The following is a 20,318-nucleotide window of genomic DNA, read 5'->3' on the forward strand; positions in this document are numbered from 1 at the left end:
TTTGTTGGAGCAACTCTAATGTGATGCTGATTTGGGAGGCCCTCCAAAAAACCCTCTAATATTTTCATTAGCCAGAGGAAGGTCTGCTCGGGGACTCTAGTCTAAGGGGATAAAATAATCTGGAGTGTGGCATGAGGAGTGGGTTAAGAGGATTGCTGGTAGATTCTGAAAGTATTTCACCTGGATTGGTAAAGGAGGCTAGAATGGGATTTACGAAGCATGGTTTCATATAATATCCTTGCCATCAGCTGCAGCTACTTGTCCTTCAAAAATATATTATTAAACATGCGTGTTTTAAGGTCTTCAGTCTTACCAATAGAAATTAATAATATACTTAATTCTCATATCTCTAAAAATGTTTTCAAATAGTCTATATATAAATGAATGCTAAACGCTCCCTATATCTTCCCTAGTAATCATTTAAAAAAATGTATAAAGAAAACCTGACTGTAATGGTTATTTGTAAATATAGTTAATTGTAGAATAGATCTCATCACCAAACAACAATATTTTTTGTTTAACCTGGTAACTAATTTCTTTCCAATACATTTGTTTTTTAGCCCACAGAGAAAGATCATATTGACTTTATTCAGATCAAAAATATAATCAGTTGATCAGAGTGGAAAATTAAATAGCAACTTGCTATGGCCAAGATGTAAAAGGTTGAATTCCTCATTTAAGTGTTTAAATTCTGTTGTTAAAGACTTAATTCTTCCCTGCTACTACAAGTATTTTACTGTACATCAGTCTTATGATGCCACTTACTGGGATGCAAGGATTTGAGAAACTCCCACCCCTATTTTATAAGCCTAATTTTGACCACCTTCAAGTTTTCTTTGCTTCCTGGCCTCAGCAGCAGAGATTGGTTGCCTCTGCTTTCCTGCTCTCTCCTTCCTTGTGCGTATGCATCGTTGTGTCTCTCTGTGGTATGGACACAAAGGAAGACAGAGGATGTAAGAAAGAGTGCCAAGTTCTGCGACAGCACTTCATCCTTTTAGGTGTGTGGGATCCTTGGTCAGAACATACCATTCAATCAGACACTATTCCAAACTCTCCTGGGGATGCCAGAATGCCCAAATGTACGTCATCTTCAAGCCGGGAGTGGCAGTTTCACTGGTGCACAAGAGGTCCTAGCACTCTACCTGCCTGCCTGACTGACTGCTATCTGAACTGTGCCACAGCTTGGTACCTGCTCTCTGGCTTATCCAGTTCTTCAGCAATTTCACTGCCTTTGTAAGGTCCAGGAGATCTTGGATCTGGATGTCTCTCAAATGGTCCTAGTTTTAGTAAGTCTCACTTTAACAGGCATTCCTTCTGTCCCTCCTTTGTATAGACTCCTATCAGCCTCTCTGTCCCACAAGCAGTACCTTTCAGCTTGCTTTTCTTTCAGCTCCTGGAGAAATTTTTGTCTCTTCAGCCTCTGTGTGGTGCTCCTTCATCCTCCTGTAGTTCCACCCACAATATGAAGAACAGATTTATTATCTCTTGGTCTGATACTAGAGAGCTTAGTCTTCACCCCACCTCCAAGCAGGAAACAGGCTTTCATCTCTCCAGAGACCCACTGCCTGAGCAATTGGGCTGCTTGTTCAGCTTAGCCATGTTCTATCAGGGTGCCTAGGCCTGAGGTTTCTCTGCTGGCCCCTGGTAAGCCCTGCTCTTACCGGTACTTTTCTGGCTCCTTTCCTACACAGGGCTCACAACAGTGGTTCTTTTTCCTGGGCTATGTATACATTATGAGCCGGGAGTGCGATTGTCTTGCTTGTGTGCAAACATTCACACTAGCTCTCACACTAGCTCTTGAGCTAGTGCAAGTTTAAATAGCAGTGTGGCTGGGGTAGCACTAGCAGTGATAGCAAAGGCATGGCTGAGCCAAGCTGAATGCATATCTACCATTTTCAGGTGGTTTGTATTCGCAGATGCTGTCGCTCTCCTAACACATACCCAACACCGTATACAAGAAAAAACAATTCGACTCAATGCATTCAGCCAGCAAATTGGACTGGAAAATCAACTGCAATAAGACAAATATCATGACCTTTAATATTGCCTCACCATCACCTGTACGGATAAAGGATTGTGCTGCCCAAGTATGTGAATGTTTCTACATTGGTGAGAACGTAATCAGCCAGGATGGTGGAACAAGCCAGGACATCCGGAACAAAATCAGTAAAGCCAGGAACACCTTCAGGAGCTTAAATACAGTCTGGAAATCATCAAAATACAACACCAAAACCAAACTCAAGATTTATCAGAACTGCGTATTTTCAACACTGTTTTATAGTGCAGAATGCTGGGGATTGAGAAAGTATGACATGTCCAAACTGTCCTTATTCCATACAACCTGCCTCAGAAAAATCCTCTATCTTTTGGCTCAGAACAATCTCAAACCAAGATCTGCTGACACAGTGGAGCCAAGAGGATCTGAACACCAATCATTGCCAGGAGGTGCTGGAGATGGATTGGTCATGTGCTTTGGATGGAAACTGATTCCATCACCAGAGTAGCACTTAAGATAGACACCTGAAGGCAAGTGAAAACGAGGTTGCCTGAAAACGACATGGTGAAGAGCTGTGGAAGCTGAGCTGGAAAACCTGGGGTACAGCTGGGGAACCGTTGAAAGACTTGCCAGAAGTAGACAGGAGTGGAGGAGCTTCGTCATTGCTCTAAATGCCAGAGGAAATAGGAACATGATGATGATGATTTATATTCAGAATGGCTCAGCTGTGCTTCCTTTGCTGCTACCAGTGCCACCACGGCTACACTATTTATACACAAGCAGAGGAATCACACCACAAGCTTGTAGTGTAGATGTAGCCTTAGTTAAGCTCAGCTGGAAGCTTTTATAAACAGCTTTGGCCTCCATGCTCCCTCAGGCTTTCTTTCAAGATTTGGGTGCACAGATGACTCAGGGTTTAAGCATAAAATTTGAAATCACTACACTTTCTAGCTACAGAGGTTCAAACTCAGCCCAGGCTCACTCAGTGTTGAAGTTAAACTGAATGTCTTGCAGTTCACTGTGTCTGGGTCTCTCAGATGACATGTAAAACTAAGGACCTGGTTTTACATATAGGGTACACCTACACAGCCCCTGGGGTGTGATTTGCAGCTTGGGTAGACGTACCCACACTAGCTTTAATCTAGGTAGCTCACTAACGACAGAAACTTAAAGCTGCGGTGGCACAGGCTGAACAAGCAAGTGTAAGCCCAATGGGGTCAGGCAGGCTTGTGAAGCCTGCACTGAAGCTTGCTCTGCCGTATCTTAACTTCTGTTTTTAGCAGACTAGTAAGATTAAAGCTAGTGCAGGTATATGTACATAAGCTGCAAATCACATGCTTGGCTGCAGTGCAGACATACCTAGTGTTGTTTAGGTACGTATTCTTTTGCAATAGCTCTGTGGTCTTAGCCTCCCTTCGCTAACCTGTAATCTGCAGGAACTACAGCTTCTGGTTTTCTCTGGATGGGGTTAATCTCTTCTACCTCCTGAGTGACTTTTTTTTTCCCCTTCATTTTCCCCGTGTTGGCTAGGGAGCTCAGGCTTTCTGTTGGTTCATTAGAAACTTCGCTTTTGTCTCAGCCTTGCAAGGTTTACCTCTAATTTCCTTTGTATTGCACTCTTCCTCTCTCAGCAGAGAGATTTCTGCAGTGCTCTCAGTGGCCTGCCTGCCATAGTACTCCCATTTTAGCTTCTGTGTTAGGGGTTTTCCCTTGTTTCAACACTATGGAGACCTCTCAGGGCCCCTTAACTCTCTTAGTGCTTTTCAATGCCGGCTGGTCTAGCCTCTGAACAAACAGCCTGGTCTTGCATATTCTAGCTTCTTTCTACCCTCTGCTGCCAAGTTCAGTTCAGTTTTAGAAGTGCTCTCATCCCTCTGCACCTACTAGAACCTGCTACCGTTTGTCAATGGGAATATGATATTGAGGAGAGATCATAAATGAACCACCTTCCTATTCAGAACCACTGGATTCTGTAAACTCTCAATTGCTGGCCACCTTCAGGGTTGGGGTTCTACAGTCAGAATCTGGGGTACATAGTTTTGGGAGGGCACCTAAACTTCTGTACCAGTAACGGGGTACTCTTGCTGACCCTAAACCTCTCTTTTAGTATTTTCCAGGGCAAATCTAGAGAATTGGAGACCTACATGCTTTTATTTGTGATGCATCTTCTCTACTAGCTATGGACAATATCTGTATAGGGCTTTGCATTTTCACTGTGACTTGGAGGCTCAGAGAGAACTCTTCTAATGTTAATTAGGCATCACAATGAGACTGTGAGCTAGGAAAGTATTGGCTCCATTTTGCAGATGAGGAGGTGGTGTGTTGGGAACTAAGAAGTGGTGTGGCTGCGAGATTTGTTTCTTCTTCTTGGGTGCACCATTGCAGGATGTGTGCGCGCCTGTGCACTTGCAACTGGAGATTGTATATAGCGGTGTCTGTGGACCCACACTTGCGTAGAGCAGTGCCTCATGCTCCCAGGTGAGGGCCTATAAAGAGGCATGGGCCCACCACCGCTCCAGTTCCTTCTCAGCTGCCTGTGGCTTGAGATGAAGTAGCTGTGGTGTCCACTGCTTTCAGCTACTTCCTGCCTTTCTTATTTACCTCCCTTGTTTATTTCATTTAGTTAGGTTTTTATTTTACCTAATTATTTTTATTAGTTGTAGCACAGCTTATGTTTGGGGATTCCTCCCCTCTGAAATTGGTGCCTTGCTCTTTGTGGTCTGCGATACTCCCCTGAGTTATGCTTAAGATTCTGGGGTTCAGGCCTTGCCAGATCTGCCAGAAACCTTTTCCCTGTAGTGACGGTCACTCTGGCTGTCTTCAGTCTCTCAGAGAAACTTCTGTCCCATCGAAGTGTAAAGTCTGCATAAGGTTTAGTAGAAGCAGGTCCCACAAAGGTAAAAGAAGGTAGGCTAAAGCTCCTCTTAATAGAATGCTCCTTAGTTCCGATGGGGTCTGTGTTTGTCCCTCTAGGTCAGTCTCAGGCCATACCAGTGACTTCAGGTGCAGCTCTAGAGATGAAGCCCCCTGCTCCCCCATTTCCTAGCAGAGACTCTAGAAAGATGACTAAGTCACCACATAGAGCTGACTTTTGGGAGACTACTATTATCCCACAATAGGTACAGCTGAGGCTCCAGCTGGTGCCAGTAGCAAAGCATCAGTACTGCCTAAGAAGTCCAATTGGAGAGGTCTTCAGTTAAACAGCACCAAGAGGCCCTTTCCTTGGTAATACCTGATACCTCTAGGCATCAAGATGCATCTAAAAGCAGGAACTTGAGGGCTGTAGTAGTGTCATCTGGTTAGAGCAATAGAAATGGTTCAGAGTGATACCCAGCTCCCTCTCAGGTACTGTCATCCTCAGGACATCAGCTCTCTGAGCACACAGTTATCTTGTTGGCCCCTCTGGTACCACATGAAGCATCCCTTTCCTACATCAATCCCTGTTCCAGGCCCCAGTACTGCCTTAAGTTCCTACTGCCTTTCCCCAGTACTGCTTCAACAACTTGTGTCTGAAGCCTTTCTCTCTAGAACTGGATCTGATCTACTGGCTCTGGCATTGATGCACAAAGTCCCCCACCCTTTCAACTCCAGGGATAACATATCCTCTGACTCTAAGGTTTCTGTACAGGGCTGTGTCACAGCATCGTACCAGCACACGCCTCTAGGAATGTACCCTGATGAGGACTTTGCAGCCCAGCAGATGCCCTAGATTCACTGAACAGCCACTGGCTCCACAAGGCTGCTTGCTGGTATTTTATGTTCTTTTGGAACCTGAGGCAACCCAAGATGAGCAAGACCAACCAAACAAAGAAGGGTCAACTTTGGAGAAGTTCTCATCTGATGAGGTGGTAATGCCGCCCTCACCCTCTTATGCAGATGACTTTAGGGCCTTCCAGGACTTAATGAAGGGTCTAACTGAATCTCTCCACACTGCTTTGGAGGAAGGTCTAGTAGTCTCAGCATTGTCTGGTGACATTTTACATGTCTCCTCCCAGTGTAAGGTCGCCCTACCCATCAATGAGGCACTGTTCTCACCTGCATGAACTCTATGGTAAAAACACCGACCATTATTCCACCCGCTTGCAAACATCAGATAAAAAATATAACATTCTGCCCAAGGGAATGGAGTACTACTACTCCCATCCCACCCCCAGTTCCCTAGTGGTAGACATAGTCAACAAAGAGAACTGTCAAGCACGCTCCACACCCTCTCCTTCCGAGAAGGCATCTTAATGCATTAATCTCCTGGGTAAGAAAAGCTATTTGTTGGCTGCTTTTCAATTTTGAATCACAAATTACTAGGCCTTGATGTCAAAATATGATTTTAACTCCTACTCAGAGTTTGTTCAATTTATTGAACAACTCCCATGAGATCACAGGGAACAATTTCAAGCCCGCATTTTGGAAGATCAGCTGATCACTAGAGCTTCCCTGCAATCTGCTCTTGATAACGCTAATGTGGCTTCACAGTCCTTAGCTACCTCAGTAGTTATACAACATCCTGGTTCCAATCTTCTGGCTTCCTGAGGGAGATGCAGAATATCGCGAAAGACTTCCATTTTGAAGGGCTCAAGGTCTTTAGTTTTTACACGGACTCCTCCCACCACTCCCTTTCAGTCACTGGGACTGTTTGTGCCTGCAACAAAAAGAAGTCTTCCGTAAGTCTCAAACAGTATAATGTTCCTGATCATTTCAGTTCCATCCGCAATGGATCTACGAAGCCCCCACAGAAAAGGGGACCACCATCCTCCCACAACCACCCAGTCTACACTTTTCTCTAAGCAACCGTTTTGACAACTTAGTCACGGGCCTCAAACAGCCTCTTTCTCTGGATCTTCTGCTGCAAAAATTTTGCTATCCAACCTTCTTTTGGAGACCACCTATCCCACTTACTACCTGCCTGTGAGCTCATCATCTCAGACAAGTGGACCCTAAGGTGGCCACTATGGGGTACTCCATTAATTTCCATTCTCCCCACATATACTCACTTCTGTTCCCCATACCTCTTCAGGGACCCTTCTCTTAAGAGAGGCTGCATCTCAGATGTGTTCAGGCATGGCTAAGGACTTACATATGCTCTGAAGAGACTGTCTTTCCAAACAAATCACTGTACCTTCGCAAGTGTAAAGAACCAGTAAACGTCTCAGGTGGTGGAAAGAGCCAGTAAAGGTGTTCACATGAACCCTTTTCTCATGTCTGCCACCTTTGGAAATCCTTTCCACGGATGTCTCTCTCTTGGATTGGGGTCACATCTACAGGTTGCCAGTCTGTCAAGATAACGAACGTTAGGCAACAGGGAAGCTGTGTATTATCTAAACCTACATGGGGTAGCATGATCTCACTCTTTATGTGCAGAATCGCTAAAACCGTGGAACCAGTGCATCTCCCATCACACAAAAATCTGTGAGATTTACCTACCGGGCCTTCAGAATGCAATGGCGGGCTCCCTGAGCAGGAACTTCCATCAGGACCATGAATGGGAGCCCAGTGTCTCTGTTTTCCACACCATCTGCCAGTTCTGAAGGTAGATTTCTTTGCAGTTTTGCCCAGTGTGAAATGTTGCTGCTTCTGCTCCAAAGAAGGATGTGGCCACAATTGCGTGGGAGATATCTTAACCCCAACTCCTGCTCTTTGCTTTCCCATCTAATCCTCTTAATACTCAGGACTTTGCTCAAACTGAGACAGGAAAGGGAGCCAAATGGGCCTTGATTTCCCCCATCTTTGCCCACTGTGACAATTGGAACATGAGTGGCTTATGCCACCTCCTAAGAGGGTGGGTATGCACATCATACCTTTCATTTTTGGAAGTGCTGCTGCTGGGAATGTGGACAGGAATCCAGCTTTTCTTCCTGATGGACCTTTATCTGGGGGATTGCAGCAGCAATCTGACACTAGCTCAGCCACATACGTTTTGGCGAGAGCAGAGCTATGTGGATTCAAGCATACTTACCAAAGTTGGGAATGTGCCTCATCTTGGTTTGGTTTTCTGGAACAGTATCAGCTAAGCTTCCCAGAATCTGTTTACACTCCTAATCCCTTTGTGATGCTTCACTTTGATTTGGAGAGGGGACCTGGGATCATGCTTCTCTCTGCTTCCTTTTGCTGCCCAAGGTTCTGAGGAGGTTCAGACAGGACAACACAGTTGTGATTTTTACTGACTCCTTGACAATCCTGCCACTGCTGTTTTTTAGATGTGAAGAGTCTAGCACTGAACCGCCTGTGGATGCTTCTTGAGATCTTGGAGCAGCTCTTCAAGGGCTTGTGTTCTGCAACCACTATCTCCAGCTTGCTGCATTGGTTTCTTAACAGAAGCCCTCTGTTGGCAGAGGCAGACCGTCTGACCAGCAATAGAATGTCTCTAGCTTCTTGCATTTATTTTAATCTCTGAGATCTTCATGGCCTGATGTATCATTGGGATAGTACTGTCCTGTATTTTTTTGCACCAGAAGGTTTTGGATTTTCTTCTGTTGAAATTCAAGAGGCACTTCATTTAGTGACCCTCATCCTGCAGGTTCTGACAAGACCCCTATTTGAGACATAAGAGCAAACTTATTTCTAACTTTTCCTTTAAGATCTTCGTTTATTATAGTGACCTTGGCCAGACAAGTGAGAGAGATTAACTCTCTCCTCCCTTCTGTGTGCTTTCAATTCTCTTCAGAAGAGTTTTGTTTTGTTTTCTCCTGGAATTTGTTTCTGCAGTTAATACCAAATTCCTCTGGGACAAGTCCAGTATCTTCCCCATCAGTGACAAGAGGCTGCCTTTATTGTATGTTGAGCATGTTCTTAAGCTTTTATATTTCTCATTTTCAAGAATTTCAAAAGTCAAAAAAATCACTCAAGTTTTGAACGTTGCAACAAGAGCAAGGCTGCTGCTGTTAGATAGGTGTGAGGCTGCATTCTCATGTGGTCTGGCTGGTAAACCTTGTGTGCTGAGCTTGTCAAATGCCATAGGGCTTGAAGTCTCCACTTCAGTGCTCACTTCCAGTGAGGTATTTTTCCCCAAGTGTATAAGGTAGCAGGCTTGATCCTCACTCCCTTTACGATCAGCTGGACCTGTTCACTTTCCTGGATGACTCATTTGGCTGCAGGGTCCAGCTAGCAGCAGAATTAAGGTAAGCTCACCTATCATAGAATCATAGACTTTAAGGTTAGAAGGGACCACTATGATCATCCTGCGCAACGCAGGCCACAGAATCTCACCCACCCACTTCTGTAATAAACCCCTAACCTATGTCTGAGCTACTGAAGTCCTCAAATCGTGGTTTAAAGACTTCAAGGTACAGAAAATCTTCCAGCAAGTGACCCACGCTGCAGAGGAAGGCGAAAACCCCCCAGGCCCTCTTCCAATGTGCCCTGGAGGAAAATTTCTTCCTGACCCCAAATTTGACAGTCAGCTAAACCCTGAGCATGTGGGCAAGACTCACCAGCCAGACACCCAGGAAAGAATTCTCTGTAGTAACTCAGATCCCACCCCATCTAACATCCCATCACAGGCCATTGAGCATGTTTACCGCTAATAGTCAAAGATAAATTAATTGCCACAATTAGGCTATCCCATCTTACCATCCCCTCCATAAACTTATCAAGCTTAGTCTCGAAGCCAGATATGTCTTTTGCCCCCACTGCTCCACTTGGAAGGCTGTTCCAGAACTTCACTCCTCTGATGGTTAAAAACCTTCGTCTAATTTCTAGTCTAAACTTCCTGATGGCCAGTTTAGATCCATTTGTTCTTGTGTTCACATTGGTACTGAGCTTAAATAATTCCTCTCCCTCCCTGGTATTTATCCCTCTGATATATTTATAGAGAGCAATCATATCTCCCTTCAGCCTTCTTTTGGTTAGGCTAAACAAGCCAAGCTCTTCGAGTCTCCTTTCATAAGACAGGTTTTCCATTCCTCGGATCATCCTCAGTACCTGTTACAGTTGGAATTCATCCTTCTTAAACATGGGAGACCAGAACTGTACACACTATTCCAGATGAGATCTCCCCAGTGCCTTGTATAACGGTACTAACACCTGCTTATCTCTACTGGAAACACCTTGCCTGATGCACCCCAAGACCGCATTAGCTTTTTTCGCTGCCATATCACATTGGCGGCTCATAGGCATCCTGTGATCAACCAGTACTCCGAGGTCCTTCTCCTCCTCTGTTACTTCCAACTGATGAGTTCCCAGCCTATAACAAAAATTATTGTTATTAATCCCTAAATGCATGACCTTGCACTTTTCACTATTAAATTTCATCCTATTACTATTACTCCAGTTTACGAGGTCATCCAGATCTTCCTGTATGATATCCCGGTCCTTCTCTGTATTGGCAATACCTACAAGCTTTGTGTTATCTGCAAACTTTATTAGCACACTCCCACTTTTTGTGGCAAGGTCAGTAATAAAAAGATTAAATAAGATTGGTCTGAAAACCAATCCCTGAGGAACTCCACTAGTAACCTCCTTCCCGCCTCACAGTTCACCTTTCAGTATGACCCATTGTAGTCTCCCCTTTAACCAGTTCCTTATCCGCCTTTCAATTTTCATATAGATCCCCATCTTTTCCAATTTTATCTTATCGTTCCCCATGTGGAACCGTATCAAATGCCTTACTGAAATCAAGGTAAATTAAATCCACTGTGTTTCCTTTGTCTAAAAAATCTGTTACTTTCTCAAAGAAGGAGATCATGTTGGTTCGGCATGATCTACCTTTTGTAAAACCATGTTGTATTTTGTCCCAGTTACCATTGACCTCAATGTCCTTAACTACTTTCTCCTTCAACATTTTTTGAAGACCTTGCATACTACAGATGTCAAACTAACAGGCCTGTGGTTACCCGGATCACTTTTTTTTCCTTTCTTAAAAATAGGAACTATGTTAGCAATTCTTCAGTCATACGGTACAACCCCTGAGTTTACAGATTCATTAAAAATTCTTGCTAATGGGCTTGCAATTTCTTGTGCCAGTTCCTTTAATGTTCTTGGATGAAGATTATCTGGGACCCCCAATTTAGTCCCATTAAACTGTTTGAGTTTGGCTTCTACCTCGGATATGGTAATATCTACCTCCATATCCTCATTCCCATTTGTCATTCTGCCATTATCCCTAAGGTCCTCATTAGCCTCATTAAAGACTGAGGCAAAGTATTTGTTTAGATATTGGGCCATGCCTAGATTATCCTTAACCGCCACTCCATCCTCAGTGTCTAGCTGTCCCACTTCTTCTTTCTTTGTTTTCTTCTTATTTATATGGCTATAGAATCTTTTACTATTGGTTTTAATTCCCTTTGCAAGGTCCAACTCTACATGGCTTTTGGCCTTTCTCACTTTATCCCTACATGTTCTAACCTCATTAAGGTAGCTTTGCTTGCTAATCCCTCCCATCTTCCACTCCTTGTAGGCTTTCTGCTTTTTCCTAATGACCTCTCTGACATGCTTGCTCATCCAGCTTGGTCTACACCTTCTGCCTATGAATTTTTTCCCCTTTCTTGGGATGCAGGCTTCTGATAGTTTCTGCAACTTTGACTTGAAGTAATTCAAGATCTCCTCCGCTTTTAGATCCACAAGTTCTTCAGTCCAATCCACTTCCTTAACTAATTTCCTTAATTTTTTAAAGTTAGCCCTTTTGAAATCAAAAACCCTAGTCACAGACTATTTTTGTTTATTCTTCCATTTAGTTTGAACTGAATTAGCTCATGATCGCCCAAACCAAGGTTGTCCCCTACAACCATGTCTTCTATGAGGTCCTCACTACTCACCAAAACCAAATCTAAAATGGTATCCCCTCTTGTTGGTTCAGCAACTACTTGGTGAAGGAAGCTATCACATCCAGGAAAATCTGAGCCCTATTATTATTACTAGCACTTGTCTGCCAATCTATATCTAGGAAGTTAGTCTCCCATGATCACACAATTCCCATTAGTATTTACTTCATTAAAAACATTAAAGAGGTCTCTATCCATATCCAAATCGGATCCCAGGGGTCTATAGCACACCCCAAGCACTATCCCAGGGGAGGCTCTGGTAGCTTTCTTCCCAAATGTTATTTTTGCCCAGACTCTGTCTTATCCATTCCATCACTTCTTATTTCTTTACAGTCTACCTCATCATTGATATACAATGCTACCCCACTACTTTTGCCTTTATTTCTGTCTTTCCTAAACAGCACGTACCCTTCAATAGCTGTAGTCCAGTCATGACGACTATTCCACCATGGTTCTGTATCCCTAGAATATCTGGTTTCACTTCCTGCACCAGTAGCTCTAGTTCCTCCATTTTGTTACCTAGGCTCCTCGCATTAGTGTACAAACATCTTAATTGTTGCTGTTTGGCTTCTGAGGTTGCTGCTTCTTAGAGCCATTGCATGTCCTTTTAATCTACCTTTGTAGGATAGGAGAAGAGACTGAAAAAGAGAAAATTACTTGCTGGTAATTCCATTTCTTGTCTCCTCTCATTCTGCAGCATGCCTTTCTTCTCAGTGGTTGGTGTGCTGCCTCTTGCTTCCTATTTCTCTTGTATTCAGTTGCTTTCTGTACAGTTCTGGTAGTTCTTTAACTGGGATGGGAAGGTCCTGACAAGGGTTTATATAATTGGGGGTGAGCTTTTTCAATTCTGCTTCCTCACTTCCCAGAGATGGCACCATAATATTGTCTGTCCCTTAATCATAGGCTGGAAGTAGAGAAGACTGCAACAAGGAAAAATAATTTTACCTTGGATGATAGCTGCAATTTGAATTATTAGAATGCTGTATAGTAACATTTAAATACATTCATGATGAGAAATAAATGTTTTTATTGGCATAATCATTCCAACTTTAATTCACTTTGTCTATATATTACAGGATATTACTGTATGCATGCCACATTTGACTTATGTTGAGCAACACACAAACTCAGAGTTGAAATAAAACAGCTTTTGAAAAAGGAGTTGATTCTTCCTCTGATATTAAAGCCTCATTTAAGTATGTCTTAAATATTTTCAAACAAGTAGGATTTAAATCTCCCAAAACACAGCAAAAGCATCAAAATGGGTTCAGATATTTAATATTGTTTTCAATATACCTTCAAATACTATTATCGTTCATCAACGCACTAGACTGATTGTGAAGGAAGCATTACTTTTATTTTTAATTCTCTTCTCTTTCAACCTAAAACCTCACTGTCTTCTAAATTGCACTCTTAAGACCGTGTACTGAAACACTAATTCATTTTGCATTCTGTAACGTTGAAAATTACAGAAAGATTCAGTTCTAAATCAGTAGCAGATTGCTAGTTTTGAAATTTAATTTTTTTTAGCTAAATCAGACTTTTAAATAATTCAGTGCACATTGGTAAAACTTCAAAAGTAGCACCAAATATCCATTTTTCAGACCTCCAGTAAGAGTACGGTCTAAATTAGAATCTATTTTGCATGTGGCTTATTGGCCTGCAAATACTTACTCTGACGTGTTTGTGATAGTCATCAGTGGAATTATTTGATACTTCTTTCCTGTGATGTTGATGCATAATTACCCAGCCAAACCATTAAGGATTAAAAACCCAGAAAATTTGATGATGGGGAGTAAAGAATTCCTTTTTGCCAGAAAACAAGTGGAAATTCACCAATGGTGGTAAAAGATTGGGGGGCTTTCCCCCATACAAAAACTTTCTGCAAGTTTACAGAATTTCCCACTCAGTAATTTTATCAAAATTGTTGATGCCTGCATTTCAAAAATATCTCTAAAGTAACTGCATAGCCAAAGAAACAGTAGTTCTCAGACTCTTTCAATGGGAGGTGTTTACCTTCCTGATGATACCAGCACAGTGGTAAAAGGGAGACTTCCCAGAAACGGCATGTAGTGCCCCATGTAATTATAAAAATTTCCATGAAAAATAAATGCCTATCCCCTCTGTTAGAGGAACAGAAAACTAATTACCTGTGTGCTATCAACATGCATTTTTTTGAAAATTGCTAGGTTTTCAGAGTATATTGGTTAGTGAAATACAGTAAGTCCTTTGAAGAGGACTAACTTTCAAAAGATATATAAATCGTTGTCACCTGTTAAATATATTCTGTTTGATTCTCTCTTTTAGGGGTGCTTTCCAAACAGGCCAGGGACCTCTGGATGCACAAGTGAAGCTCTTGGAATTTACCCTGGAACAGAATTTTGAAGTAGTATCAGTTAGCACCATTTCTGCAGTAATTGAGTCCATCACCTTTTTGGTGCACCATTACATTACATGCTCAGACAAAGTGATGTCTCGCAGTGGGTCAGACAGCTCAGTGGGTGCTCGAGCATGTTTTGGAGGGCTCTTTGCCAATATTATCCGCCCAGGTGATGCCAAAGCAGTTTGTGGAGAAATGACAAGGGATCAACTCATGTTTGATTTGTTAAAGCTGGTTAATATCTTAGTGCAGCTGCCACTTTCGAGTAACCGAGAATATAGTGCTCGGGTTCCAGTGGCTAGCAGTACTACAGACAGTGTTTCTGATGAAGAAAAAGTTTCAGGAGGCAAAGATGGCAATGGAAACAGCTCTAATACTCAAGGATCAACTGCATATGTGGCAGACTTGGTGTTAGCCAACCAACAAATTATGAGCCAGATTTTGTCTGCTCTGGGCCAGTGTAACAGCAGTGCTATGGCAATGATAATCGGTATGTATTTGCAAGTAGATAGTATTCATTTAAATAAAAAGCAAGGAACGGCTCTTTCAGAATGTAAAGACTTAATTCATTTTCTCCCCTTAAGAGAAAAATATAGTGTACAGATAAAAGGAGGGAGAGAGTAATACCAAACACATACTTTATTTTGGAGATTCCAATCTAACTTTTTGGAAGTTGCTTAAAATAATTTTTTAATAGAGTAGATCAACTTGAATTATGAACAATTGAAACAGCATTATTTCTTGACTTCATCACTGCTTCCAAAAGGATATCTTGGCGTTGGCCCTTGCACAGAGCATAAGAACCATCCCTCCTGTCTCATTTCTGTTGGTCTCAGTGAACGCTAATTGTGTATTCTGACTACCAGGTATATGCATATATATATATGCAGGTATATGCATTTTCTAGGAGGTTTATCCCTATTATAAATAGGTAAGCAAGCTGAGTAGTACTGTGACAGCAGAGCTGCCATTTAGCCAGGGAATAAATTTAGAACTCTTGTGTAACATACATCTGCACCAGACATACAGTGAGCTGTGAATATTCTATAACATACATTGATATTGCCCTCTGAAAAGAATCCTAAAAACATTTTAGTTGCTTTTGGCTAGAAGGAGCCAGCTGTGACCCTTGAACTTCCTGTCCCATTCCCTTGGTTAATTAACCTCCCCTGTAGTGTCTCACCTAACATTAAAGTAAGTTCTCTTGGCCAGGGATCATTCCTTCCTATTTGTACTATAAAGCGCCTGACACATGTCTGGGCTCTGTAATAATAATTTACCCTTCATTGCAAACTTCATTGTTAATTACATGCCAATTCATATTTTGCAGTAGCTATGGGAATACTAATTTAATGGAGATTTAAATAGCATTAGGTTCTGTTTATGCACTAACTGGTAGTGTTTGTCTGCTAAGCCTCATATTCTTGGCCTTAAAATGTGTGTTTCATCTGTTTTTACTAGGTGCAAGTGGTTTGCATCTCACAAAACATGAAAACTTTCATGGTGGATTAGATGCAATATCGGTTGGAGATGGATTGTTCACTATATTGACAACACTTAGTAAAAAAGCCACTACAGTGCAGGTGATGCTTCAACCAATTCTTACCTACATGGCCTGTGGGTACATGGGAAGACAAGTAAGTTCTCTTAAGTCTATTCAGTTACAGTTTGAAATGTTTTTTTAATAGAAATCTTACAGTTTTGTATCTGAGACTTCAGTCTGCTTTAAATATTTTCTGAATTAATCCTATAAAAAACCTTTTAGATTTCAAAGCCTTTCTAATAAACATGGAAGTCCTCACAAATAATAGTTCACTCCATAATTGAGTTACCAAAGTACATGTAATTTTAGTGGTGGTTAGTCTCATTAAAATTGTTTCCAAGTAGTTTCACTGCTTTAAGTACAAATTAAATTAGATTCATTTCAAGTGATACATATTTGTAGCGATGACACAGCTATTTCTTTGGATCTTGTTTTCTCCTTCATGGCTCTGCCTCTGTAGACTCAACATTGAAGATGTTGCATGTCCTGAAATGCTTGTAATTGTTAGGGCCATATGCACATGCTGCTTTGGTCTAACATTCTGGAGTAGAGACTCTAAAATTTCCAATCTTGACTATTTCTCTTTCTGCTAGCCTGAATTATGAGGAACTCAACATTTTCCCTGCATGGGGTTGTCACAGGGCCTTTTTGATTACAGTTAATGCTGGTTATGTAAAGAGTTACATTTTATTCACCAAAGAATAGACACATGCCAATCCTATAGCTGCTGGATTTATCCATATACAAGTCAAAAGTGGATGGAATCCATATCAAGCTTCTGGCTTTCAAATGCTAGCAGTGAGAGATTTCTCTCATCCCAGTCTATTTCCTGTGCAGTAGGAGCTCTAGCCCTCTTATTTTTTTCCCCTTTGGTTCATCTGCTTGTTTTCTGTCTGCAGTACCCAAGTTCCTGAGGTATTTCAGACTGGAGATTGCAGACCTAGCAGTTCTCCACAGCGCGGTGGCGGGGCAGAGTGTGCGTGTGCATGGGTATATGCACGCATCACCTCAGTACTTTGCAGCTTTGCCCATGTGGACCTCCACTTTACCAAAGTGTCAGGAGCACTATAGTTGTATGTCTTAGCCCAGGGGTTCTCAAACTGGGGGTCGGGACCTCTCAGGGGGTCGTGAGCAGTCAGCCTCCGTTCCAAACCCTGCTTTGCCTCCAGCATTTATAATGGTGGTGTAAATTAAAAACACTTGTTTATGTATTTAAGGGGGGAGGGGTCACACTCAGAGGCTTGCTGTGTGAAAGGGGTCACCAGTATAACAGTTTGAGAACCACTGTCTTAGCCTAATTGCTGATCTGGAGTCCTACAAGGCTGCCTGTCCCTTGATGAGTGTGGCCCTGCTAGTGTTTTTGTCACGCCAGGCTTTTTTTGCTCCGCTCTTTTGAGCCTAGCTTGTCCATTTGTGACCAGATCTCGGAGATGTCCTATGTAACTGGTTCCCTTCCAGTGAAACATAGGGGTGGGCCACACCAGCTTCTCAGGGACTGCATCCTTCCCCTATATAATGAACTCACACCTATTTAGCTCTCTGTGTGATCAGGCTTTACCCTTCAGGGCACTGTCATGGTGTCCAGATCTTCTTCTTTTCCTTGTTTTCTCATCAGACTTTTAGGTATTCATGTATCTGAATAATGTTCTGGCCTTTAGGCATTAGCCTTTCACCTGGGCTGAGGTGCTTGTCAACATCCACCTCCAAAGCTTCTCCTCTTTAATAGATCTTCCTTGGAATCTCCTTTCTCCCTGTTGGAAACAGATTCCCCACTGCACAGGCTGAAGCATTACAGAATATACAAGAACAGATATGAAAAATGTGCTTAGGTACTTAAGCAGTATCCCAGCTCAATGAAACTGTTACTTTTATGTAGGGGAGCTGTCACCCATAATCTAGTGGACAAGCATATAGATAAAATGTTAAAACAGGATTATGAAGTCTCCAACATGCCTTAGAGCCTCTTTCATCTGTGCAGCCATGTTTAAGGCTACATTCTTCTGGGTTTGCCATGCCTTTGCCTTAGTTGGTACTAAAAGCGAGAACACCAATATCTTGTGAATTCCTTTGAAAGGACTTCAGTTCTTTCTGCATTTTTTCGTATGCTTCAGGTGACCATACTAATTCTATATTGTAGTTGCATTTAATTCAGGATCCCTTCAGTGTAATCATGCTGTTTGAGGAGACCCTAATTATATTCTTTAAGGAAGCTAATGTTGGCAAACTTTTCAGCTGCCTCATCAAGGAAATGAAGTGGCTTTTCTCCATCTTTCCTTTCCCTTAGGGGTTGCATTTCATCCCTTTGGTTCCTCAGGCATTAAGAATACCTTACTGGCCGGCCAGCATTCAAGGCAGAAATCATCCATTTGTATCCCTGTCCTCACAAATTATCAGTGAATTGTTGCTGATCTTGATGGCTGTCAGCCTTCTTGAAGGATGGCTGAAATGGTTTCTTTTCCATCTAGTCTGGTTCTACTGTGACCAAAAGAAAAAAAAAAGTCACTGGCAGTTGTCTGTTTTGGATATTCAGTATTTTTAGCCCCACTCTTAATTGAGCAGCTTTCCCTGTTCCTAGGCAAAGAAGATTTTCCCTGAGATGGGGAGCCAGGGGAAATATATTAATGCTATTTCATGGTAGAAAAGTGAACTGAGCACTTGTGTTAGGTGTTGGGAAGTGCTGTCTTATCTTGGACTTATCCTCACTTGGGGGTGGGGAAGAGAGGTCAATTCCAGAAAAGAAATAATCAGGTAATAAATAAATTGTGTTTAAATAATCTTGCGTGAAATTTAGCTGTGCACTATACATCATGACTAAGAAGTTCATATATTTCTTCTAGGGTTCTCTTGCTACTTGCCAATTATCTGAGCCACTGTTATGGTTCATTCTGAGAGTGTTGGATACCAGCGAAGCACTGAAAGCATTCCATGATATGGGTAAGAGAGCGGGATTTCCCTCATTTAAATGTGCTTAGTAGAACAATGTTAGGTAAGCAAATGTAAGTAGGTCAAATATGCCTTTGCTTTCTTCGTGTTAAGTAGAAATCCTAGCTTTTGGTTTCTTTTAGTTCCATACTTACCTTTAATGTACATTTGACTTGCTTCACTTTACTTAGGAGGTGTTCAACTCATTTGCAACAACATGGTAACCAGTACAAGAGCCATTGTCAACACAGCAAGAAGCATGGTTTCAACTATTATGAAATTTCTTGACTCTGGTCCTAGCAAGGCAACAGATAGCAGTTTGAAAGCAAGAGTACTAGCTTCTGAGCCTGATAATGCGGAAGGAATCCACAATTTTGCACCATTAGGTTTGTAAATTTTTTTATTTATTTTTTTGGGGGGGGGGGCCTTTGGGAGACACTAGATTGCACAAGACGCACATTTTTAAAAATGTCAGTGAGGTAGGATAGTCCATAAACTTTATACCAGGCTATTCTTAAAATCTGAATATGCTGATCAAGTGATAATGATTTGTCTGCTGGCCTAGAGTCGCCAGAAGGTGACTCATCCAGAGTCTGAGTACCAACAAGATTGGAGAGTGAAAAAGCCCATTTTGATTAAAATGAGTATATTGACTGGGGCAGGATTGCAGATATTGTGGGGAAGTGGCAAAAGGTCCCTCCAAATTTGAGTGACAGTATCAGAAGAAACTATTACAAAATGGTGCTAAAATTACAAAAAAAACCCACAAAACAGTGCGTAGTTGATAGAATGAATGTCCGTTATGTATCTTCTACTTTAGTATTTTCAGTAATTACCTAAAGAATAGACATGAACAGTTGTCTTCAAACTCACACTACAGAGAGCTTGTAAGTGGCTGAGATCTTGCTCTAAGCACGTAATATATGCTACAGATCACCTCCACATCTGTTACAAACTGCTCACTGTCAGCAGCAACCTGATGCTATACGTGGTAGTGTTTGGCACTCAAACAACTCTTCCTACTCTATTCTTAAACCAGGCAGAGATAGGAGAGTAATCGTTACTATATTCTTAGTCTGCTGGGAGCAGAGAGTGGGGACTTGCAAACGAAGGTTGAAAACTACCTTGCCAGGTTCAAAACCTCGCACGCAACAATCTTAATATTAGTTTCCAGTACTCTCTGAAAGGCCAGGGCAACAACCTTTGTGAAACGTCCATACGTCCAAACGTCCTTTCAATGTCCATAATGTGAGAGAGAGAGAGAGAGGGGAGCTATTTTGAAACATTTGTGACCCTACCAGTAGCTTAAGATGGACACACAGAACAAGCTGTAGTATTTTGAAGTAGACGTGCAAGACTGCTTTTAAGTCATGTGTACACAGAAATGTTGTGCATGTGTAGTGCTTGATAGGTGAGGTTTCCCTGGCAAGAGGGAGGACATGATAAACACAGAGATACCAAGCTGGATTCAGCGCAGCATCTTCTCCATTCTCAGCAGCTGGGGTGGGAGGTTGGCATCTAACAAGATCATTGGGCCTGGACTTTGCTAGCAGGCTCCCCTCACATCTTTTTATTTTGTCTGTGGCTCTAGTAGGTTGAGGTTTTTGACTAGCAGATGTCTAGCATATTTACAAGCAAAATTGCATTAGTTGTGTGTGCATTGATAAACTCTTTTTTATAAAAAAGTTAAGTATAATATATTTTAATGGAAAGACAACAAATTAA

At 42.0% G+C, this 20,318-nt stretch overlaps 1 protein-coding gene across 1 annotated transcript in view; it reads left to right on the top strand.

Annotated features, from left to right (window-relative positions):
• Positions 1 to 20,318, top strand: part of BIRC6 (baculoviral IAP repeat containing 6) — a 320,140-nt gene that overhangs the window by 140,169 nt on the left and 159,653 nt on the right. The window contains 4 exon segments of the mRNA XM_073338417.1: positions 14,056 to 14,618; positions 15,590 to 15,765; positions 18,509 to 18,605; positions 18,785 to 18,979. Of these exon segments, the coding sequence (XP_073194518.1) occupies positions 14,056 to 14,618; positions 15,590 to 15,765; positions 18,509 to 18,605; positions 18,785 to 18,979 (1,031 nt within the window).

The sequence above is a fragment of the Lepidochelys kempii genome, chromosome 3, assembly GCF_965140265.1.
Source record: "Lepidochelys kempii isolate rLepKem1 chromosome 3, rLepKem1.hap2, whole genome shotgun sequence".
NCBI lineage: Eukaryota > Metazoa > Chordata > Testudines > Cheloniidae > Lepidochelys > Lepidochelys kempii.